Source organism: Chinchilla lanigera, unplaced genomic scaffold (genome assembly GCF_000276665.1).
Source record: "Chinchilla lanigera isolate Chin_1 unplaced genomic scaffold, ChiLan1.0 scaffold00119, whole genome shotgun sequence".
In the NCBI taxonomy this organism is placed as follows: Eukaryota; Metazoa; Chordata; class Mammalia; order Rodentia; family Chinchillidae; genus Chinchilla; species Chinchilla lanigera.
The window spans coordinates 3,520,942-3,545,177 of NW_004955520.1; the positions used below are offsets into that span (position 1 = coordinate 3,520,942).

The 24,236-nt window shown below is 50.2% G+C and overlaps 2 protein-coding genes and 1 long non-coding RNA gene across 8 annotated transcripts in view; 1 reads left to right on the forward strand and 2 right to left on the reverse strand.

Annotated features, from left to right (window-relative positions):
* Window positions 1-94, reverse strand: part of Iars2 (isoleucyl-tRNA synthetase 2, mitochondrial) — a gene marked incomplete in the record, with an annotated part of 35,220 nt that extends 35,126 nt beyond the window's left edge. The window contains 1 exon segment of the mRNA XM_013507032.1: window positions 1-94. Coding sequence (XP_013362486.1) covers window positions 1-36 — 36 coding nt within the window.
* A 60-nt stretch (window positions 95-154) lies between these two features.
* Window positions 155-22,314, forward strand: Bpnt1 (3'(2'), 5'-bisphosphate nucleotidase 1). Of its 6 annotated transcripts, none has more exons than XM_005409271.2 (11): window positions 3,743-3,929; window positions 4,645-4,719; window positions 8,486-8,611; window positions 10,285-10,389; window positions 11,393-11,500; window positions 12,926-12,974; window positions 13,734-13,825; window positions 15,515-15,559; window positions 18,474-18,671; window positions 20,424-20,529; window positions 21,518-22,314. In XM_005409271.2, exons 3-11 carry the CDS (start codon window positions 8,492-8,494, stop codon window positions 21,664-21,666), a joined length of 972 nt encoding a protein of 323 aa, XP_005409328.1. In that variant the 5' UTR covers window positions 3,743-3,929; window positions 4,645-4,719; window positions 8,486-8,491; the 3' UTR covers window positions 21,667-22,314. The 6 variants fall into 6 exon arrangements, 5 of the variants coding, with proteins under 5 accessions (XP_005409328.1, XP_005409329.1, XP_005409332.1 ...); XM_005409272.2 differs by having other exon boundaries at window positions 8,490-8,611; XM_005409275.2 differs by having other exon boundaries at window positions 21,504-21,611.
* Window positions 432-2,053, reverse strand: LOC106147116. The gene is made up of 2 exons (XR_001231871.1): window positions 1,965-2,053; window positions 432-1,766 (listed from the first exon to the last, which is right to left on the reverse strand). It is a non-coding gene; the product is annotated as an uncharacterized LOC106147116 (long non-coding RNA).
* Window positions 22,315-24,236: the final 1,922 nt, after the last annotated feature.

Sequence of the window (24,236 nt, forward strand, 5' to 3'; positions counted from 1 at the left end):
CGCGGCCAGAGCCGCCGCCCCAGGCCGGCTGCGCATCGCGCCCCTCAACACGCAGGCGGCGGCCGCCCGGGCCTGGACAGAAACCAATCGGAGGAACTCTGGGGCGCGCGGCAATGCGCATGCGCCGAGACCCCAAGGTGTAGAGACCCCCAAAGCGCCTAAATTGTGCGGGACGTGCGCATGCGTGCTGTCGCCGGAAGGGGCGTGGCAACGCGCGGCCTTCCGGGTGTGTTTCGGGAGTGGTTCCGGACCTTCAGCCGGAAGGAGCGCGCGGGCTTTGCGGTTCGTTTCTCCGCCTGGCGCCCGCGGGTAACCCTAGCCTGCTGGGAAGCCGAGGTAGGAGCGAGGCAAGCTTCAGCCCTGAAGGGCCGTTTAGCATCTGCCTTAGTTGCTTCTGTCTTTGCTGTGACAAAATCCCCTACGCCCACCGGTTAAGGGAGGAAAGCTTTATTTAGCTCACAGCTTGTGGCTGTTTCAGACCGTGATAGGCAGGCTCCTAGGCGGGGTGGCGTGGCGGACGGGAATCACGGAGGAGAAACAGTTCACGGCAGGCAGCAGGCAGCAGGCAGCAAGCGAGGGAGAGCACAAGCCTCGTTGTGTGCCCTGTATTGTATCCAGGCTACCCGGGCTAGGCCGCCGCCAAACCAATCAGTGGGCTGACTCGGCGATCACACCCTTAACCTCAGCGTCACACGCCCCGCAGTCTGAAAAAGCCCCACCAATGACCGCGTGAGGCTTGGGGGGACATCCAGACACAAGCATTGATCAGGACCTGTTACGGAATAAAAAATAAGGACAAAGAGGGGCTGGGGATGCACTTCAGCGCGAAGGCCTTGATATCAATCTCAAGTGCTGGGGAAAAAAGGTTATTTAATACAATAAACCTGTGATGTCACTTCAGTATGTAATCAGTAAAAATTACCAGTGTCTTAACCTCCCCTCACGCTAAGTCTTTGAAATCTGAAGTACAGGTCTGGGGATATAACTCGGTGGCACAAGCGCCTGCCTGGCAAGCACAAGGTCCTGAGTTCGATTCCCGGTACCAAAAAAAAAAAGAATAGTGAAATTTGAAATATATGCACTCAGCACATCTCTGCACTGGTCGCGGGCCAACAGCTGGTTGGAGCGCGGGACAAATCCGCTGCCTCCCACGACCCTTAACATTGTACCCCCAGGCCACCACTTGTGTCTCTGGCAGTGCCTGAGTCCCTGTTCGCCCCACGCCTGTGGAATAGCCCAATGTGCACACCATCCTCTGCTCAAGTGTCCCACAGGCGTAGCTCTCTTTGCTGGTCCATTTCCTGCTGTGACCAGTGCTTCGGGCCCCAGGTCAGGGCTCCCAGAACACCGTACTGAGGAGACTCCCGGTTCTGGAAAGAGCTTTGATCAGCGAGGCCATGCCTGGAAGGACAGTGGAGGCCCCAGCCCTGCCTGAAGGGGCTGATGGAGTTAGGACTTGATAGCAAGAGGAGCAAAGCAGGGCCGGGTGCGCAGAGCTGAGGGTGCAGGGTGGTAGCACAGGTGACCCTGGGCAGCCGGGGACCTCGTCGTCATTATCTCAGGCCAGCTCTGTGAGATGCTTCGAAACCTGCAGATGCTCAAGAGCACAGGTCCAGACCTGTCCTGACCTGACCTGAAGGCTCCCGTCCAAGGGGACAGCCTCATCCCTCGGGGTAACTGCTCCTGCTTTGGGCAGGGCATCACTGGTCACCTGTTCTGTGGCTCTCTGTTCATCGAGGAGGATTCCGTCCAGTGTCGTGAGGGTTCTAGGAGGTAAATGGAAGACGCATCCAGAGGAACTGGAATGAGTTAGGCCAGTGACTGAGCTCTCGTTCAAGTACGGGTGGAAAATGTCACCATCTCACGGTGAAGTGAAGTGTGAGGTGCTTCGGGAGCAGCCTTCCTCATCCAAAGCACAACAGCCAGAGCCTTGCTTCACATAAACAGAACACTGACAGACTTACTGTTTTTTGAAGCAAATGTAACCCAGGCAGGCCTCCAACTTGCAATCTTCCTGCTTTGGCCTCCCTCCTGCGGAGATGACAGATGTACATCACCAGCACACTTCATTTGAAAAGTAATAGATTTTCTACAAAAGGGAAAGAAATATGTACAGAAAAGGATACCTGAGAGTGAGAAGGCAGCAGGAAGTATTTGATCAATGCCTGCATTTTATCAGGCAACATCTGACTCTGTACCTCTGTTAACACATTTAACCCTAAAAGCCAGGTGAGTCAGACACCACATAGTAAAACCGTGCTGTCAAGGAGGGCTCGGACGGATTCCCATTTAATTTGGTTTTTTAGACGGGCTCTCAATATCCTATTATCCTCCTACCTCAGCCTCATCACAGCCAGCAAGTATTTGCATATTCAAGATAAGAAAATCGAGGCACACAAAGTAGGTAACGTGTGACGATCACACAACTAAGAAGTGGCAGAGCAGGATTCAAACCCAGGTGGTTACGCCCAATGCCTGAGCTCATAACCACCACGTTAAGTCACCTCCCCTTCACCACACTGGGAGAAAACATCTGCTCACATTAAAAAAACAGGAAAATACAGATGCAGGAGGATCGCAAGTTCAAGCACAGCCTGGACAAATCGGCAAGACCCTGTCTCAAAAAAACAAAAAAAAAGGCCTGGGGATGTAGCTCCCTGTGAAGGCAGGCCCTGGGCTCAAGCCCACTATACCGCGCATGCAGGCACACACACACACACACACACACACACACACACACACGGGCGCGCACGTACAAAGAGTTCCTACAAATCAAAGAGATAAATATAAACAACCCGGTAGGGGAAAAAAAGGCAAAAGATAAGCATAGGCAATGCACAGACAAATAGAAACAGCCAAAACACACACACACACACAAAAACACAAAACGAAAGAAAAAACAACGGGAAAGGGATGTAGCCCGGGGGAAGGATGCTCGCCTAGTATACCTAAGTCCCTGGGTTTGATCCTCCACACCAATAAATAAATAAATTTTAGAAACTATATAAAGATGTCCAATTTTAGGAACCATAAGCACAATCAGCTAGAATAACATTTCTCCAGATAACAGATTACAACAAAAATTAAGAGGTTTGAGGGTTTGTGACGGTAGTCCAGAATGTTTTCTTGCATGGCATTTAGTAATGTCCATCAATTTAAAGATATTTTTTGAGACAAGGTCTTGCTATCTATTCCAGGCTGGCCTTGAACTCATTCTGTATCCCAGGCTGGCAGCCAACTTGAAGTGATCATCTTGCCTCAGCCTCCAGAGGTCTAAGATGACGGCCAGCTTTCTTTTTTTTTTTTTTTTTTTTTTTTTTTTTTTTTTTTTTTTTTTTTTTGGTTTTTCTCCGGTACCGGGAACCGAACTCACGACCTTGCGCTTGCCAGGCAGGCGCTTTGCCGCTGAGCTAAATCCCCAGCCCCACGGCCAGCTTTCTTGTTTATTTTTTCTTCAATGCTGTTTACAATGATCATTCATACATCTTCCTCTTTCCCTTTGCCGTGCAATCGAAAAGTGACAGCTAGGAACCCTTATTTTATTTTATGACAGGGTCTTGCTAAACTGCGCAGGCTGGCTCCGAACCTGCCATCCTCCGCAGCAGCGGCGGGGCGAGGGATCACGGGCACGACCAGCGCGCGACGCTGCGGAGCCGTCCCTCTCACACCTGGCGCAGCACCCCCGGTGAGCCTGCGCAAAACGCGCCCAAGCGGAGATTTCAGGCGCCGCGGGAGTCGGAGTGCGCAGCGGCGAGTAGCTATTGTGCGCTTGCGCGGGAAGTCCCGCATGCTCAGTAGCCCAGATACCCCGGTGACCTCTGGACTGCGGAGCGCCGTAGTGAGCGCCGCGAGGGACCTGCAGTTTGGGAACGCGGTTTTCCGGAGCCCTTTCAGTGTGTTTCGCCTAACGTGGTCGCAGCTTTGGCACAGTAAGTTTTCCCTCCGCCAGCGAGGGCAGGGCCTTGGACACAACTCCTGATTTCTTCTTTCGCTGACCTCACCATCCTTTTGCACAGATAAGAGGAGATTTAAGGGATTTACGTTAAAAAAAAAAGTTTATGCGAATCATGCTGCCGCTCCAGACATCTCCGTTACAAGCTTGGTGTCAACATTTTCTTTGCTTTTTTATTGGAGATTTGAAGGAGGGTCTCGCTATGTAGTCCACGCTGGCCTTGACCTTACTGTGTAGCCCAGGGTAGCCTCCAACTCTCGGCGATCCTCCTGTCTCAGCCTCCCCAGTGCTGAGATTACAGATGTGCACCACCACGCCAGCGAGTGTGAACATTTCGTTTATCTGTGCCCCGGGGTAGTTTCCCAGCTAGATACTGACCTCCTTAATGCACCCAAGTTTAGACATTCTTCCACCTAACACTAAATTTCATTGTGACAGCAAGTGCTTCCGGTTGCTTTTGTGCGGGTTTGCAGGCATGCCTGCTGTGCGGGGGTTTCCCTACGTCTGCACAGTACCTTTGTTCAGGTTCTCGGCCGCCTGAGAAGTTTGCTCCTGGGGTGCTCGGGAGCGAGTTCCTCATCCTCTGAGAACCGTCCGTCGTGCGAGTCTGAAACATGAGCAGCCACTTCGCCTGCTTTTCTCGCCTTGCTTTCACAATCAGTGAAGCTGAGCCTTCCTGTGTTTTTCTCGAGGTTCCTGTTGCTTCCTTGGCCCGTTTTCCCCTGGACTATTCGTCTCTGGCTGCTGATCCATAGAGCCCTTTAAAGGTGAGCTCGGTCGTCTAGTGTGTGGCACAGACTTTTTTTTCTCTCCTTTTCTCAGTTATCTGTTAACTTTGGGGTATTTTGGCTACACAGAAGTTTTACTTTTTTGTGCATATTCATCAGTATAGTGTATTTTATGAATTCTTGGTTTTGTGCGTTCAAGGCCCTCCCAAGTTTGTAAAACATCTCTGTAGTCTTATGTTTCATGTTTTAGTTTTAATTCAAAATTGTTTATGAAAAAGTTGGGTGTGGTGCGCAGCCCTGTAATCTCAGCACTTGGGAGGCTGAGGCAGGAGGATCTCTGCGAGTTTGAGACCAACCTGAGCTACAAAGTAAGCTCAAGGCCAGCCTGAACTATGTAGCGAGACCCTGTCTCAAAAAGACCAAAAAAAAAAAAAAAAAACCAAGCAACAAAAAAACGCTATTTATTGACCCAGAGTGTATTTTTATATAAAGAATACAAAAAAATCCATTTTTTTTAAAACAAGTTAGCAATTGCCTACCATTTACATGCAACTGACTTTCTTCTTTGGTTTCTAAATATCACCCCTAGTGTATTTGGATTTATCTCTGGAATTTATTTGATTCGGATTATCTGTCTGAAGTGTGCTTTTATATCCCATTCTGATACCTGGGAAGGGAAGTCTCTCTCTTCCTTGTTCTTCTTCAGAATTTGCTGGTCATGTTCACATTTTCATTTTCCAGATGACCTTGAACTTTAGCATCATTTGGCCAGGTTCCAAAAGGAAAATGATTTCAGCATTTTGATTGGGAGGACTTTGGTCATTTTAAATGCTAATCCCTCCCATGCCCACCGAGATACCTCGCCTAGGCTGTGAGAAGAAACTGCTTGTTTGATTCCTGTGATTTTTCACCCTGCTGAATTAGCCTTGTTGGTAGTTGTACTTTGTGTTTTACTTTGTTTTCTTTTGATTTGTTTTGCTTTGGTTTGTGCAGTGCTGGGGATCAAACCCAGGCCCATGAGTGTGCTAAGGAAGGGCTCTACCACAGAGCTACATTTTCAACCCTGTAAAGATTTCTTAAATGCTAGCTGGCATGCTGGTGCATGCCTGTAATTCCAGCACCCTGGAGGCTGAGGCAGGAAGATGCCATGAGTTCAAGGTTAGCCTAAATTACATAGTGAATTCAAGAACAGTCTAGACCACCAGCAAGACTTTGTCTCAAAGATTTCCTAAATGGATAGGGGTTAGTTTGGTTGCCTTAAAAGCTATGCAACCAGGCTTGCTGATAGAGCTCAGCAGTACAAGCGCCTGCCTGGCAAGCAAAGGTCCTAGTTCGATTCCCGGGACCCAAAAAAATAAAAAAGCAACCTTTATCATTTACTTAAGCCTTAAGCCAAGAAGGGTGTGAAAAGGAACCTGTGTGTGATTAAGAGGCATAGTAGTTGTGATCTTACACCCTTAAGTCAAGGATCTTTGCAGAAAGTGTGGGAACTTTGTCCTTGACGCCGTCCCATGCCCCATCTGATAGCCAGAACTAAGAACCCGCGTGGGAATGGTGCTTCCACGGTTGCATGTTCATCCGAGTACACAGAGCCGCAGGTCTTGAAGTCCAACCCTGGAGGGTTGAAGTGGCTTTACCAGGTCACACACCGCAGGCCAGAACGTGACCACAGCTGTAACACCAGAATCAGCGCTGTCACCACGGCAGTGTTCTGACTCAGCCTCTAGGAAGGCGCGATCCCAGAGGAGAGGCTTAAGATCCAGAGGGAAGACAGGGGCGTAGTTTGAAACTGCCTGAGCCTGTTGCTGGTTCTGCCTGGTTCTTTTTTTTTTGGTATGGGGAATCGAACTCGGGACCTTGCGCTTGCCAGGCAGGTGCTTGTGCCGCTGAGCTATATCCCCGGCGCTCTGCCTGGTTGTTAACCCAGCTGTCACGACAGACAGCGGTTCTCTTTTCTGCCCTGGGTGAACAGGACTAAAAGGCTAGTAGGAATGCCTTTTGCAGGCACTGGGCTTTGATGCTGTGCTTAAGTGTATTTTCCTTATGCTAAGAACCAAAAGTGAATCTATTTGTTTAAAAAAAAAACATTTAAGAAAACCGTTGGGACTGGAGGACAGTGACAGATCATTACTACTGCAGGGTACACCTCGGAAGTGTGTCCTGCAGAGAAAAATGGTAGGGAGGTTTCCACCTTCCCGACTCAGAGTGACTTGTGGGGTTGAAAAGTCACTGCTGTCCCTGACGTTAGACCGCATTTTCGTATTCTTCTTTTGCATTCTGTCTTATAATGGACGTCAGCCTTCGATGGTGCTTAGTAAGCACAGCGCATGGTTTGTGAGGAAGGAGGAAGACGCGGAAAACCTCCAAGTTGTGTGCAGGTTGGCAGCCTCAGCACACAGGGACGCGGCTCAGTCCCAGGAAGGCTTGCTGAGCTGCCCAGAGGGAAGCACGGGATCTGGAAAGTCAGCGCCACACCCTCTCGCGAGGGCAGCGATCTTCCTGTCTCAAAGGGAGTCTTATGTAACAGGGTTGGACGGTGCACGCCAGCGCGCAGAGATACCCGGGCGCGGCCCCCTGGTTGCCTGAAGACCAGGTGCCACTGCGGAGCAGGTCAGACATCCCGCTGGCCGTGGGTACACAGGAGTAGAAATAAGGCCCAGGAAGTATCTGTTAGATTTCTGTTCGCAGTGATCCCGAATTACTAATGATCATCACAAACAAGCGTATCCATGTGTAACCCCTCATATGTCAAGAAAATTATATAATAAGCAACTAAAATACTTCCTAGAAACCCATTTCATTGTCATCATAATTCCAAACAGCTATTGGCCAAAGTATGGTATGCATTACCATACATCAATTTTGTTTCTCTCTAGGTTTTTGAGACAGGGTCTTGCTATGTAGCCTGGCCTGGCGTCACACTCACGGCAGTGCTCCTGCCGGCGCCTCCCAAGTGCCAGGATTACAGGTGTGCACCACCACGCCAGGCCGTGCGGGGTGACAGGAGGCTGGGTCCTCCTTCGGCTGCTTTTCAGCTCCTCCAGTTGTTGCTTGTCTACCACGGAGATGGGGAAAGTAAAAGAGACGAGAGCTGTTTAGGCTGTAAAAGAATATTCACTGATTTTTAGAAGGTAATTGTACTCACGGGCATACGGCCCCCTTTGACACAGTCCTGGGGCGGAAGGCAGGACTCCCCAGTGGTGGGCCAGCTCTGCCCTGAGCCAGTCCCTTGTGCACATCAACCCCTGTGACACCTGTACCTGGTTGTTCGTTTGTTTGTTTTTGCGGAGTTGGGATTGAACCCAGGACCTCACACATGCTAGGCAAACGCTCTGCCACCAAGCTACATCCCCACCCCTTTTTAACAAGTTTTACTTTCAGATACAATGTCACTGAGTTGTCCGGGCTGGGCTGGAACTTGCTACCTTCCTGCCTCACCCTCCTGAGTGCTCAGATTACAGGTGTGCACCACACCTGCCTGGCCCCGAGCAGTTTTATGTTACATTCACTGGGTTACATGGTTTGCACCACAACCCGCCAAAGCGTGAGCCGCTCAAAGGCATCTTCGGGGCCTTTGCATGTGACACACCTCACACACACAGCTTCCTCACACGCTGAGCAGCCTGGCCAGTTTCTCCCGTGCTGTGAAACGATCCATCCACAAGAGAAGCAACGCGACAGGGTTTCCCCGCCTGGCTTCTGGGGCATGCACATCGGATGTCCCACGCAGCTCCGGGGCCAGGCCGGGAAGCACTGGGTAAGTGCACCGGCGCCAGCGCAGCAGTCTCCCTCCTCTCTCCCACAGCCAGCCATGGCCTCGGGCCCCACGGTGCTGATGCGCTTGGTGGCCTCGGCCTACTCCATCGCGCAGAAGGCTGGGGTGATCGTCAGACGCGTGATTGCCGAGGGAGACCTGGGCATCGTGGAGAAGGTACCGCAGCCCGCACGCAGCCCTGGCCCTCCGCGCGGAGGCGGAGCTTGGCGCTGTCTTCCCTAGTGCAGACTCCGATAGCAGGCGCTCCCTGCGCAGGGCGCCGGGTCCTTGTTCAGCGAGGTCCGTCCTGCCTTGGAAATGGTCTTTGGCCTATTGGTCAGCTGTTAATCCGTGTGTGTGGTAGTTGACTTTATAAGGACTTGTAAATAAATGAATCTGATGCTCGCCTCAAAGGGGGCTGGCGGGGAAGGGAAAATGAACCAAGAGGTGTTGTGCCCGTGTGCCAGTTTCCATAATGAATGCAATCAGTATGTGTGCAAACTCGGATTCATGGAAAAGTAAAAAACAACTGTAGGGGCTGGGATTTAGCTCAGCAGCACAGCGCCTGCCTGGCAAGCGCGAGGGCGTGAGTTCAGTTCCCGGTACAGGAAAAAAACAAAACAAAACAAACAACTATAAAGTTCAAAAAAATTTTTTGGCTTACTGAGACAGGGTCTTGCCTTGTAGTTCAGGCTGGGCGTGAACTCAATGTGTAGCCCAGGCTGGCCTCCAGCTCACAGCAATACTCCTGCCTCAGCCTCCTTAGTGCTGGGATTATAGATGGGCACCACCATGGCTGCTGGGAAAAAAATTTTTTTCTATGTGGTGCTAAGGATCGAACTGAGGGCCTTGTGCATGCAAGACAACGGCTCTACCTCCGCCACATCCCAGCCCTGAAAAAATTTTTGAGACCGATTTTCTCTATGTGACTAACTTGCTCTGGCAGGGCACACACTTGTGATCTATTATATGAGAAACCCAAAATATAAACAAAGAGCAAAATGAAAGCGAGATAACAGGAAGCAGGGAGGTGGAGCTTTCTCTAACGAGGAGAACGAGATGGGGGCAGTGGAAAAGGAACTGAGATCCGTTATGTGCAGGTCCCCACTGTCCCACAGGGAACGTGATCATTGTGTAATGCAGACATGTGCTTCTCATAAAAATAAAAGCTAAAGTATTATAAATTTCCTATCTTTTAACCCGTTTTCTATTTTAAATCTTTATTGTTAGTGGTGCATGTTTGCAGTGCAGTGACCCAATTCCTTGTGGGGAGCTCGTGCTGGTACCTAACACCTCTCAGTTCTTTCTACTTCCTCTCACTGTCTTTTGGTCCCTCTCCCATTTGAGTGATCTTATAAATGAAATTTTTCAGCCTGGCGTGGTGGCGCACTCCTGTAATCCCAGCAGTCAGGAGACTGAGGCAGGAGGATCATTGCGAGTTCAAAGCCAGCCTGGGCTACAAAGTGAGCTCCAGGCCAGCTGAACTGCATAACGAGACCCTGTCTCAAAAAGAAAGAGGGGGAAAAAAAAATTTGAACCAGGGAAGAAAATATTCTACATGATTTAAAAGTGCTTTCCAAACTTCAGCTGCATTGGGGTGGGGGTGTAGCCCACGATAGAGCACTTAGCTGACAAGTGCTGGCCCTGGGTTTCCCCAGCACCACATGAAAAAACAATTGACAAACCCTTCTCTTCGGGACTGTATCCACAAGTGACCCACGAGAAGAAAAGCCGGAAGTTCACTGGCTGTCTTTGTGTCAGGTTCTGGTGGGATGTGAACTGCGCAGATGCCTGTGCGTATAGAAGTCCGATTTCGCGCTGTTCAGTGAGGTTTGCACCCTTCCTTGCAGACCTGCGCCACGGACCTGCAGACCAGAGCAGACCGGCTGGTGCAGATGAGCATCTGCTCCTCCCTGGTGCGGAAGTTCCCCAAGCTGACCATCATCGGGGAGGAGGTACGCCTGAGGGCGCGAGGTTCCCTTTATCCGTCCACCGTCCTGGTCGGTACCTGGCACGGCGGTGGCTTACAGTGCTCTGACAGTTCAGCTGTCGGACCCAGTGTCGCCGCACACAAGTGCTGCCGTACTTCCTAGGGGAAACCCTTCCCCGGGAGCTGTTCTGGTCCCTTTCTAGGCTGTGTCTTGATGCCTTCCATTGAACGGCGCCAATACAGTTGCAGTACTTGCTGTGGTTAGCCTGGGATGGGGCAGACCCGGACCCGGAATCAGCACCAGTGCCACAAAGGGAGGGGCAGTGTTTGGGTCAAGGGGTGTGGCTCCCTGGCAGGGCGTCCTTTCAGCAAGCACGAGGCACTGGGCTTCACACCCGGTGCCACAGAGTAAAATAAGAAAGACGCACAGAGTAGAAGGTTGAAAGAGAATGAGCTCTGTTGTTTGTGTCTAAAGGAGGCTCGCGTGCCTGCGTATCCAAAGACCGGCACACTTTGAAAGTGAAAGAATAGAGATCCCTTCTCTTCTTTGAGGGAAAGGTCGGTTTTTCAAGACAGGGTCTCACTATGTACTTCTGGCTGCCCTTGAACTCACTGTGTAGCCCAGACTGGCCTCAAACTCATGGTGATCCTCCTGACTCAGCCTCTCAAGTACTGGGATTACAGGAGTGTACCACCATGCCTGGCTCTTAGATATCTCTTCTAATTGCGAATAAAGTATGTTTCTTTCCTTTTCTTTTTTTTTTAGTGCGTTTCTTTAAATAAGTTTAGAAACAAAAGATCTTTTCTTTCTAAACCCTGCTCGGGATGGTGACATTGGGACCAAGTAGCCAATTTTGGTGAATCACATGTAGTGGACCTTGTGGTTTTCTTAGATTTGCTTTGAAAGACCTAAACATACATGGTAAAAACAAGGACTAGCAAAGTATGATTGTCGCCTTGTTTGCAGGACGCTCGGCAGACCCTTAGCATTGCAGTAACTGTCCGCACTGTCCTTATCTCTGGCGCAGGATCTGCCCCCAGAGGATGTGGACCAGGAGCTCATCGAGGACGGCCAGTGGGAGGAGATCCTGAAGAAGCCATGCCCGGCACAGTACCTCGCCATTAAAGAGGAGGACGTAAGGGCCAGCTTCCAGCTTCAGGCGCTAGTAATCTCTGCTTCTTGCCATAGCAGAGCAGATGAAAAGTCAGTACTTCTACTTCTGAGACAGGATCTCTCTGTGCAGTTCAGGCTGGTCTTGTAGTCACTGTGTAGCCCAGGCTGACCTCAGATTTACATTGATCCTCCTGCCTCAGCCTCCTGACGGCTGGGATTATAGATGTGTGCCACCACATCTGGCCAGAAACCTAAGATCTTTCAGAGCCATCCAAGAAGTACCCTTTAGCCATGTGGGACATCTGTGCTGTTGATTCAAAGTCCCACTTCTCATCTAATAGGTTTCCTTCCTTTGCACCCTGAAACCATTATTAAAAATACTTTTAGGAAGACAAAATTTTTTTTTTTTTGTATAGTAGATGTGGTAGTAAAAGCTTTCATTGAATTGAGTGTGACAACTCAGGAGGCTGAAGCAGGAAGATCACGTTTGAGGCCAGCCTCAGGAATTTAGTAAGACGCTGTCTTATAATGAAAAAACAAAAGCGCAAAGTGGTGGCTCAGAGTAAAGCGTTTGCCTAGTGCACGTGAGGGCCTGCGTTCCACTCTGGTACGCAAAAAGCACTTCTTTGTAGGTAATCGGGGCTGGAAGGAGATGAAACAGCTTCCTCTCTGATGTTTGTAGGGGGCTGGACACATCGTCTCACTTTTTATAGTTGTGTGACCTAAATTAATCCGTGGCTCCAGACTTGGCCATCCTTCTGCAGTTTTCCACCCTTAAATGATTTAACACACACTGACTGAATTCGCACCGCTGAGCAGGGCACTGTGCGCTGTGGTGTGGGGGGTACAAAAAGACGGAGGCATGGTGTTCTCCGTCAGAAATGTGCTCTCGCCGGGTCTGGTTGGTACACGCCTGTAATCCCAGCACCCTGGGATGCTGAGGCAGGAGGGTTCCAAGTTCAAGCCTAGCCTGGGTAATTTAATGATTTAGCAAGACCCTGTCTGAAAAGAAAGAATAAAAAGGATTGGAGATGTAGCTCACTGAAAAGGCTTCCCAGTACCAAAAAAATAGATGGACAGACAGACAGACAGACAGATGGAAATGTGCACTCAACAAACAGAGTCCCATCAGGCTGTGATTCTAGTGGTTAGCAGCAGCCTGCCTTGCAGCGCGCGGAAAGCCCTGAGAAGAAGGAACTGGCTTCCTAAGCAACTGTCAGTTTCACAAAACGTTCGTTTCTGTTGGCTCATCTGGCTATGTCCTGAAGGAAATCAGACTTTTAAAAAAATCAGGACTGATGCATAAAAGTCAGTTGAAAGCACACGTTGTCCCATTTTGCAGGTTGTCCCTATCCTATGTCTAGGACCATTCTATAACTATCTAAAAGTGGTGGAATTCTGTGTGACTTTATGCTTGATCTCCTTGTGTAACATTTCTATTTCTTAGCTTGTGGTTTGGGTTGATCCTCTGGACGGCACCAAGGAGTACACTGAAGGTATCTCTTTTGTTATTGTTCTTGTTTCACAGTAGTAAGGCTGGGCCAGGACACTTTGCTGTAAAATCCGATAGTTTGTGTGTTATTTGGAAAGCTGGCATAGTGGCTTATGCCTCTTCCTACGACTTGGCAGCTGTTATTATCACTGATCACATCCATGATCATTGAGATGGGGAAGCTGGGTGTGATGGCATATGCCTGTAATCCCAGCCCTCAGGAGCCTGAGGCAGGAGGATCGCAGAGAGTTTCAGGCCAGCATGGGCTGCATAGTGAGTTAAAGCCCAGCCTGCACTATAGTGAGACTCTACCTCAAAACAAAACAAAGCAAAACAACTTGTCCATTGATAAATAAGGACACTCCAACAGCTTTAATGGGTATTAACAGAAGGTAGAAAGCTTACCTGGGTCTTAACTCCTACTCCAGAGGCTTTGATTCACTCTGTCTGTCTCTGGCCAGCTCTCTTATAATTTGTGCGTTTCACCATGGATTAATCATTGACCATGGATGAATAATGATTTAGTAAGACCCTGTCTGAAAAGAAAGAATAAAAAGGTTGAAGATGTAGCTCAGGCTTCCCAGTACCAGAAAAATAGACAGCAGACGGACAGACAGACAGACCGATAGATGGGAATGTGCACTCAGCACTCAGGTGCACACCGGCTCGTTATCTTTCTTGGAGAAATAGCTTGAGGCAGTTGATGTGCTGCCGAAGAGTTATAGCCTGAGAAAGATCTAGAATTGACCTTTCTCCTTTGTAGGTCTCCTCGACAACGTGACCGTTCTCATCGGAATCGCCTACAAAGGGAAGGCCATAGCAGGGATCATTAACCAGCCCTATTACAACTACCAGGTATTGTTATAAGTGACACCAAAATACCTTATTACAACATTAATCACCGTGTCACATGACTCCTGATGCCATTCCACTCAGGGGTTCCCAACTTGGTTACAGAAGTCTTCACAGCGTGGATTCCCAGGTGCTGCCTGAACCTGTGCAATCAGAACCCAGGCATTTGCACCAGGAATGAATACGTACAGATATCGGATATCAGATACGGGATACACGTGCACATGGACACTGTGTGTGTTGTACTTTTTATGTACTTAGGATACAAGTGCAAAAGCGTGGGAATTACTCGTGTGGTTCTTGATTAGCATGGTCATCAGGACACCTGATTTACAGGTGCTTCTTGAAGCACATTGAAGAAGTGAACCATTTCAACCAAGATGGGGCACTAGTCGTGTGGCTTCCCAGGTAATGCGGCACAGAGCACAAATGACAGTCAGTTTCCGCAGCAGCTAACTATGCTCTTGCGCTCTGTTCTCTTTCATTTCCTCTCGTCTGCTTTGACTTTCCATTGTCCTTCAAAGACATTGTTTTCCTTGAAAGCGAGATTCTCGCAGCTGACCCTAGTGTTCTTGGAGGCTGAGGCTGGAGGGTTGTAAGTTCAAGCCCAGCCAAAGCAGCTTGGTGGCTTCGTAAGACTGTGTCTCCAAATAAAAAATTTTTGGAAAGGGCTGGGGATGCAGCTCAGTGCAGAATCCCCGCGTTCCATCACTGGTGCCTTCCACCCAAAGAAGCAAGAGACTTGTGTCGTTTCAAACGGTGACTATGCCATTGAACAATTTCAGAGGAAGTTACTGAGAGGAAATACTTCAGGTATTTCTATTTATTATAGTAATGCAACCTTGATAGAACTTTGGAGAAACAAAGTAGTGTTGAGGTTAGTATTAAGGAATCTCTGATTTAAGAGCAGGATTAGGCTTGATTTTTACTAAGAATTTGTGGGCCGGGGATACAGCTCAGCGGCACAGTGCCTGCCTGGCACTGCGAAGTTGTGAGTTCAATTCCCGGTACCAAAAAATAAAAAATAAAAAATAATTAAATGGAGGACCTGAAGGCTATAGTTTGGCCGGGAGGGGTGGCGCATGCCTGTAATCTCAGCACTTGGGAGACTGAGGCAGGAGAGTGGTTGCAAGTTTGAGGCCGGCCTGGGCTACAAAGTGAGCTCCAGGCCAGCCTAAACTGCATATCAAAACCCTGTCTCAAAAAAAAAAAAAAAAAAAAAAAAAAAAAACAAACAGAATTTGTTTTTTCCTGCCGTTTGTATGATTTTATTTATTTATTTATTTGGTACTGGGAATTGAACTTGACCTTGTGCCTGCCAGGCAGGCACTTATGCCACTGAGCTATATCCCCAGCCCCATTTGTATGATTTGAAATTTTATTTAAAATCACTTCGTTCTTAGGACTTAGCAAAATAGGTATGCATTATCAGGCAAGCCTCACATACTAAATTTCTTGGGCGTCCATTACGACAGTGTGCATTAACATGTACGCAGTATTTATGCGGACAGAGGTTTGGGGCTCCTGTGAGCTTGAAAGTGTGGCCCTGCGATTAGTTCTGATGGGCTTCCTGGAGCAGCTGTGTACTGCATGGGGCCTCTCAGCGGCAGGAAAGAGCTGAGTGCCTCGGGCTTGTTGCTAATTTTCTCCCCTTCTTTTGGAGATGAGAGAAACTGTGTTCATTCTCCACAGAACGATGAAAAGCAGACGCTCAGAGAGCTCAGCGAGGAGGCGGAGGTGAGGAGGCCAGGGCCTGGCTGCACGGAGGGGAGAGGAGGGGCCGGTGCGGCCCCGTGGCCCCGCGGCCCCACCCTACTGTCCTGTTTGCGCTGTCCCTTGCTGCGTCCCCTCTGGACGCGCTGTGTCCTCGCTTTCCTTCTCTCCTGCTCTGGCCTCGGCTTCTTTCAGCGGTTGACTGTCAGGCTACAGTGCGTCAGGGCCGGAGCTGGCCGCACACAGCCGGCTCGGGGACCCACATGCATGTCTGGAGTACTCACGCAGCCAGGGGAGCCCTGACCCCTTCTCAGGCAGAGAGCCGGCCCGAGTGACCGCACAGCTGGGGTGCAGGCAGGGCCAAAGCCTACTGTGCCTCTAGGGTGGCTCCCCCAGGCCACGAGACTGAATCCCAGCCTCGGCTTCGCATGCGACGCCCCGCAGCCAGTGGGCCTGGAGGAAGGGTACAGTGCACGTTGCCCCTGCACTCAGAGCTGTGCCTTTGCCATCGGGTGTCCTGTGCCGGACCGAACCCAGGGCCTCGTGCGGCCCATATCCCTCGCCCTTTTTGTTTGGTTTTGTTTTGTTGGAGACAGGTTCTTGCTAATTTCAAGACCCAGGGTGGCCTCAAACTTGTGATCCGCCTGCCTCAGCCTCCCAGAATGCTGGGATTACAGGGGTGCACCCTTGTCCTGACTAGTCTTCTTTTTGAGGCAGTCTTGCTAAATTGCTCAGGCTGGTCTCAAAGTCCTGTTCCTCCTGTTTCAGCCTCCCAGTTGCTGGGGTTACAGGCATGGACCACCATGTCTTGCTGCCATTATGGACCTTAATTCAGCCACCAGATGAAAAGTCATCCTCCATTGCCTCCGAAAACTAATCTGTAAGCCATGCCCTCCAGAGGCTGAGGCAAAAGGATCGTGAGTTCCAGGCCTGTCTAGGCTACACAGTGAGACCATGTCTGAAAAACACTAAAACACAACAAGAGGAAAGGAGTTTGGAGCCTTCGAAGGAATGAGGTCCCTGGGGACAGACCCGGAGCGCGGGGAGCCAGCGGCTGCACTGTAGGTCACAGCTGCCTCTCCAGGGCACCAGGTTCCCGCGCCAGGCGCCGCCTGTCCGTGAGCAGAAGGAGGGTGACTCTGGGGACACCCGAGCCCCTGTCTCGAGTACGTTCCTCTCTCAAGGACAGCGGGATGCTAGCTGTCTCGGGAGCCCGGGTTAGGTTCCGAGATCAGCGCAACACCTGGGGGCCGGGCCACCCTGGCTCTGTGCCCCTCGGCCCGCCCTGTCCTGCATTGCAGACCTGAGAGGGAGCTGGGGCCCACACTGGATGCTGGGCACCCAGTTCTCAGCTTTTGCGGGGGGTGCAATCGGCCGGCAGCCTGTTCAGGAAGCCGTGCTGTCCCATGCTGTGTCCCCCGGAGTCACACAGGGCCATGTGCAGGGGCTGCTGGGCAGCATCTCGTCCCGGGCTGGGACCCTGCGGGGCTCCGGCCCCAGGGCTCCGTAGGCTTGGCTGCTGCTCCCCCGGGGTGCTCGCCAAGCTGCCCCTAGAAGTCCCTGCATCTGGAGCCAGCAGGAACTGAACGTATTCCTGCACTCGGATGGCACCGGGAGCAGCCCCAGGACAGACAGGGTGATGTCTGAACGCTAACTGAGCTCGGGCAGGCTGTATCAGTGGTGAAGACCACCGTCTGGTCTGGTCATTCCTGGCGCTCCGGGAGGCTGAGACAGCATCCCATGTTCAGGCCTGGTCTGGGCAATTTACTGAGACCCTATCTTAAAATTTTTCATAGGATTAGGAATTTAACTCAGTGCAAAGGTCCTGGGTTATCCTAGCAGGCACAGGGGAGCATGCCTGTACTCCTAGCTGTGTAGGAGGCTGAAGCAGGAGGATCATTTGAGCCCAGCCTGGGTAACATTCGAGACCTGTCTCAAAAAGAAAAAAAGTTAGTTTTGAATAAGGAGGAGCTGGGTTTGACGATGCACTTCCTAGAATCCTCAGTCAGATTATTCAGTGATTCCAAATCAACTTCTTTCATCTTTAAAGTAAAGAGGGTAACATCTGCTCGGTGGGGCTGCTGGAGAGTGAGAGGCAATGCATGTGAGTGTGTGGAGCTGTGCCGGGTCTGCACGTGGCTGAGGCATGCGATGCACGTGTAGTGTGTGAACGCCGCCTGGACGACTTGGGACTCTTAGGCCTCGGTTGTGCCGTACCTGAAATACAGGCTGCGGCTCTCTCCAGGGAGCGTAGTTACGGCAGTGTGACCGAGTTCTCTGAGCTCTGAGAGGGGAAGTGAGAGGCTAAGATTGCAGGACACAGTCATCATGTCATCTTACTAGGGGAGCCAGCTGCCAGGGAGCGTGAGCCCTGACCCCGCATCCGGCTGCACTCGGCACCAGCCTGTTCTCTGCTGTCGCCATAGCGACACGGCGGCACACATAAGGAAAGGAGGGATCAGCAAGCGTTCTTTGGTTCCTTTGCAAATGGCCATTTTCAATACAACAAACAGATCATTGGCTGACTACGACAGAAACAGTAATCAGTACATGAAATTTCCCTTCAAGGACTCTGGAGGGTGAGCACAAGCTCCCTTCGCATCTTCGAAACCGTTAACAAGAACAACAGAAGAAACACCCGCCCGGGCATGGCCGCACGTGCCTGTGGTCCCAGCACTCAGGAGGCTGAGGCAGGAGAATTGCGAGTTTCACTGAAGCCGGTCTGGGTTACAGAATGAGACCCTGACTCAAAAAAATAAAGACTAATCCCCTGACTCCGCGGGGGAAAAGTCCTTGGCCCTTTGCCAGGGATGCTGTACTGTAGATGAGGTTCTTATTTTTCTAAGGTAGTACGCTGCGTCCCGAGCCTTACTGAGACTGCGCGTACTGCCGTGTGCGTCTTTTTCTCGCGGTGACGAGCTCTGTTGCTATCTCCCAGGCGGGACCCGACGCCGTGCTGGGGAGGACGATCTGGGCGGTGCTGGGGCTGGGCGCCTTCGGGTTCCAGCTGAAGGAAGCCCCCGCCGGGAAGCACATTGTCACCACCACGCGCTCGCATGGCAGCCAGCTGGTGATGGACTGCGTGCAGGCCATGGAGCCCGACGCTGTGCTGCGCGTGGGCGGCGCGGGGAACAAGGTAGGCGGCCAGGCCGGGCAGCGAGGCCACCGGCAGAAATGCAGAGGGTTTCTACAGTGTGAAACAAGAGTTGGAGAGAGGGGATCGAAGATGGTCATTTGCCGTAGAAAGCTCATTTCTGCAACACCCCAGTTTTAAAAGATGCAAGGCTCGTGTCTCCCCCACCTCAGGCTCAGGGTCCCTGGGTGTCAGGAGTGATTCTGTATGTCTGTGAGGGAGGCCAGCAGGTCCCCAGGGGTGCTGGGGGTCCTTGCCAAGACCCTTTCCTGCAGGCCTTGGCCAGCACCTGCCTGTACCCCCGCCCTGCTCCCGGCCACCAGCCGCTGGGCTCTCTGAAGGGGACACAGCTGCTGTCTGCCCCGGCCCTGCTCTGATCCTGGGTTCGCTCAGGCCGGCGCGTGAGTCACACTCCTCCTGGTCCTGCCTGCCACATTCCTGTCCCTTGGTGTCCCATGGGCACCTCCACTGCGTCCCTGTTGTCCCAGCAGCCCCTCTCCTGCCCCACGGCCCTGCCTGTGGACCCTGGCGCTCCCCCACGCCTCCTGTCTTCCGCTCCACTGGGGAGTGGACGTGGGGAACGTCTTCATCACGTGCTTCATGGCCTCCGTGGCTTCTAAGATGGCCACTCCCAAGGCACAGGCTCCAGCAGAACAATTAAACATGCAGGTTCCTGCCCTGCCCCAAGTCCCGAGCTGATTCCCTGTCTCAGCGATTTAAAACCCCAGCCTAAGCTGGGCGTGGCGGCGCATACCTGTAACCAGCACTCAGGAGGCTGAGGCAGAAAGATCGCTGAAAATTCAAGGCCAGGGGCTGGGGATTTAGCTCAGCGGCAAAAGCGCCTGCCTGGCAAGCACAAGGTCGTGAGTTCGGTTCCCGGTACCGGAGAAAAACCAAAAAAACCAAAAACAAAAACAAAAATTCAAGGCCAGCCTAGACTACACAGGGAGATGGTGAGACCCTGTTTCAAAAAACAAACACACAAAAGTGGGTAAAAGCAGCAGCAGCAGGACATTCTGGAGCATTAGGGGCGTGCTCGTGGGACAAGTCAGTGCTGCACATCGGTGAGGCCTTACTGCAATGCAGACATCACGACACTATGTGGTATTGCTCTCTTTATTTATTTATTTATTTATTATTTTATGTCTTTTTGAGACTAGGTCTCGCTATGCAGTCCAGGCTGGCCTTGAGCTCACTTTGTAGCCCAGGCTGGCCTCGAACTCCCAACGATCCTCCTGCCTCAGCCTACCTCATGGTGGGATTACAGGTGTGGGCCACCGTGCCTGGCTTTGCCCTATTTAGTAATGGCCACGGGGCTGGGGATTTAGCTCAGCGGCACAGCGCCTGCCTGGCAAGCGCAAGGTCGTGAGTTCGATTCCCGGTACCAGGAAAAAAAAAAAAGTAATGGCCAATTTTTTAGAAATGTAAAAAGCTTTATTCTGTAACAAACATATTGCTTTTATAGTATGAAAAATGCAATGTGAACACAAAACTTTATTTCATCTAACTGTAATCTGGAGACTGCTCAGGTACCTTCCTTGGAGTGTATTTGGCCAGTCTGTTCCCCTTCAGGTTGATGAAGGTTATTATGCACCTTTATTTATGTCTTCATAATCCTGGCACCCTCTAACTGGGTAGAGGCTTGAGTGCGAGCGAGGTCTGGCAGAGCGGTGGTGGAAGAGAGGACCATGGAGGGGACCTCGCGTCTGCAGCCTGCTCCTGGGCCAGGGATAATTCGCACTTCCAACCTTCCAGATCATTCAGCTGATCGAAGGCAAGGCCTCCGCTTACGTGTTTGCAAGCCCCGGATGTAAGAAGTGGGACACGTGTGCACCGGAAGTTGTCCTGCACGCGGTGGGAGGTGAGTGTGCCTTGAAGAGCTGCGGTCGTATGTTTTGCTGGGGCCTCCCGTCCTGGTCCAGCACTGCCCCTCACTGCGGAAGCCGAGAGGCTGTCCCAGCGGGAGCCCATGTCTCATAAATAAGTCGGTTTTCAGAAAATTTGGGGTTTTTTTGTCCCTTTTTGACTTAGATCCACATACCGTTATTTTTAATTCAGCTCTTACTTGCCGTTTATTTTTTAACTAATTTTTTTGTACGCATTTGTCATACATATCGATCACATTCATCATAAGGAATTTGCGCCTGCATAGCAGATCTTGGTTCCTCTTTCTTACTTACAGTTTTAATGCTCTTGGAGATTTTTGTCCCTTTAAAAGTAAAGTGTTCACCATCACAGGCACTCCTCAGTTAATTTTTTTCAGAACAGTAAAGATATACACTTAATTCCCTCTGAAGTCATATCGGTGAGTATCTCGGTTCCAGTTTTAAAGATGAAGGAGTTAGAAATACATTGCACATATATACACATTAAGGTGATTTTCCATTTCATGTAGACAAGAGCTCTCATATGTTCCTAGAGATAAGCGTCTGTTAAGTCCTTGTCAGAGGCTGAGCGGCAGCTCAGCAGTGCAGCACTTGCCTTGAAGGCTTGAGGCCCCGGGTCCCAGCTCCAGCACCAAAAATCTTTAAAACAAAATCCAACAGAGCCATGTATGGTGGCGCACGCCTGTAGTCTAAGCACTTGGGAGGCTGAGACAGGAGGACCCACGAGTTTGAGGCCAGGCAGGGCCGGGGCTGCATAGTGAGCTCAAGGCCAGCCTGAATTGCATAGCGAGACCTGTCTCAAAAATTGAACAAAAAATAAAACAACTAAAGCGGGCTGGAGGTACAGCTCAGTGGTGGAGCGTGTGCTTGGCGTACACCAGTCCCTGCATTCAAACCCCAGCCCTCGGTGCTAGGCCCCGTGACCTGAGCCTCCTTGACCACCACACAGCGCTCTCTCTGCAGGCAAGCTGACCGACGTCCACGGCAACGCCCTCCAGTACAGCAAGGACGTGAAGCACATGAACTCCGCCGGGGTCCTGGCCGCGCTGAGGAACTACGACTACTACGCCAGCCGCGTCCCGGAGTCTGTCAAAAAGGCGCTGGTTCCTTAAAAGAGTTTTATTTCCTCAGCCAGGGGAACTTGGTTCTCAAGACAGTTCATTTTAAATCTGATGGAATGGAATTATTTATCGTTGATTAGTAACTTATGTTAGTTACTTGGGAAGAAAAATCACATTAAAGAATTGGTTGCCTTTATGGGGTCTAACACTCCCACGCCCTACCCGTGTAATAAATTTTGTCTGTTATTTTTCCTATTTTAAAAATGTAGCCAGGCAAGGTGGTATGGGGCTGCCCAAGCGGTGAGGCAGGAGGAACACCTGGCCCAGGAGTTCAGGGTGCAAGCGAAACCCTCTCTCAACAAAAAATGCATTTAGCTTTATTAATCAATCAGCCAGACCAATCTTGCATGTGGAGAGTTTATAAATTCAACATTTTATATTTCCTTTTCTCTTCTCGGGTGGAGAAATGAGAAAGGTTTAGTTTTAGCCGACCCTTTAGGTCATTTGTGCAATCAACATTCCTGTCTTATAAACCAGATTTCTTCAAAGCGCAGAACCTTCAGTTGTTTTGGAATTTCATCCTTGTCTTTCCCAGTAATTTTTAATGTGTTCCCGTCCAATTACGATTGTATATATTGTTACTGTGTTTGATGAGAAATTTATGGGAAAAGTTTCTTCAGAATAAATTATTTCGTTGTAGCTCTTTGTTATTTATCCAGGTTTTTTTGGTACTTTGAAAATTATAAATTTTTCCACTAATGGAATTTATTTATTCATTCTTACGACATTATTATAAGGCTTAACTGTGGAAAGCTGGGCATTGTCTTTGTCCATGTAATGAGAGGTTATGACATTTCACGCTTGGCCCATGGCTTGCATTTTCATATTTTAGGTCTCTGTCCATTCCTTTTATCAAATGTCTCTGTTTTGGGTGAAGGCAGTGGTTTATGTTGATAGTTCCCAGGGCTGCTGCGGGAAGAGCACATGCTTAGCACGCGCGAGACCCCAAGTTCAATCGTTAGCACAAAAATGACACAAAAAGACAAAACAGCTCCCGATATAACTCCGTATCAGAGTCCTCTGGGAAGGTCTTTTAATGCAGGTTCGTGCCAGGTGTGGTGACGCCTGTAGTCCTGCACTCTCTTGGGAGGCTGAGGCAAGAGGGTCGCCAGGTCAAGCCCAGCCTGGGCAACCTAGCAAGACCCTGTCTCAAAGTAAAATGCTCTTTAAATGGGGCGGAGGCTGGGAATGCAGCTCAGTGTGAAGGCCCTGGGCTGCATCTCTAGTACTGCAATAAATAAATGAGCAGATTCAGAGGGTCCAACATAGCAATGTTTTATTTGTATATTTTAAGACGTCTGTGCTGGGGACTTCGATGATCACGGAGATCATTTACGCGTGGGACTCACTAGATAGGGTGGTGAGGTATTCTGAGGGCAGCAGAGTCTTGCAGGCAGAGATCCCTTTGCCTGTGACTCCACAGACCTCTTGTAACTGCACTCGTCTTGGCTTTTTCTCCATTCCGCCACCCTACCAAGTCTTCCCCTTGCTTTGCTGTGTCTTCCTTCCCTTAAACATCACTGCTCTCCAAGATTCTCTCTCCTTTCTCACCTGCAAATCTAATGCACTCCGGCGTGGTGGCGTACGCCTGTAATCCCAGCACTCGGGAGGCTGAGACAGGAGGATCATTGCGCGTTCAAGGCCAGCCTGGGCTACAAAGTGAGACCCAGTCTCCAAATAAAGAAAGATCTAATACTTTATGGTTTCACACAAGACCTTTGCCAAGAAATCTAAAATCTGAATCTCTCTGAGAACTTTCCAGCTCCAGATCTGTATACCTGAAAGCCTGCTTGGATGTCTTTCAATTATAATTTTTTTTTTTTTTGTCGTGCAGGTATCACTGAGCTGCAGCTCCAGCTCGTTGTATCTTTTTATCTTGAGGCAGGGTCTCACTAAGTTGCCCAGGCTGACCTTGAACTTGGGATTTTTCTGCCCCAGCCTCCCAAGTAACAGATTATAGGTAAGTAAACCACAACCAGGTAGAATTATTATTTCTAAAGAGCTCTTTGTTCTTACCCACCCCTCTTAAATTATTATGCAAATCCTCAAGATGATCCTGATAATTGGCAAAATTTGGAAATCACTACTGTAATTCATTCATTTTCCTCTGGGAATGGACTTATTAATAACGGGCCACACCTAACTGGAAACAATCTAAGTGCAGAGCAGGCTCGGTGGCACACTTGGGAGGCTAAGGCAGGAAGACTGCTGCGAGCTCCAGGCCAGCCTGAACTATATAATGAGACCTTGTCTCAAAACCCCCCAAAAGGCTGGGCGTGGTGGTGCATGCCTGTAATCCCAGCACTCAGAAGGTTGACACAGAAGGATCGTTTCAAGTTCAAGACCAGCCTGGGTTACAAAGTGAGTCCAAGGCCAGCCTGAACTGCATAGTGAGACCCTGTCTTAAAAAGACAAACAAAAACCCCCAAAATCTAAGTACAACACAAGAGTAACTTTAAAGATGTTTCCTACAGGCTCGTACAAGAAAACAGCTTATCCAAGTGAGCTCTTTGGGGGTCTGTATCCTCTCTAATCCCTATTGTCATTTATACCCCTGTACC

Excerpts from the sequence above, each read along its gene's own strand:
- Bpnt1 (XM_005409271.2), top strand. The coding sequence starts at position 8,492 with ATGGCCTCGGGCCCCACGGTGCTGATGCGCTTGGTGGCCTCGGCCTAC. Across the intron at positions 11,501-12,925 it reads TCGCCATTAAAGAGGAGGAC|CTTGTGGTTTGGGTTGATCC; the intron begins GTAAGGGCCAGC and ends TCTATTTCTTAG. Across the intron at positions 15,560-18,473 it reads AGCTCAGCGAGGAGGCGGAG|GCGGGACCCGACGCCGTGCT; the intron begins GTGAGGAGGCCA and ends GCTATCTCCCAG.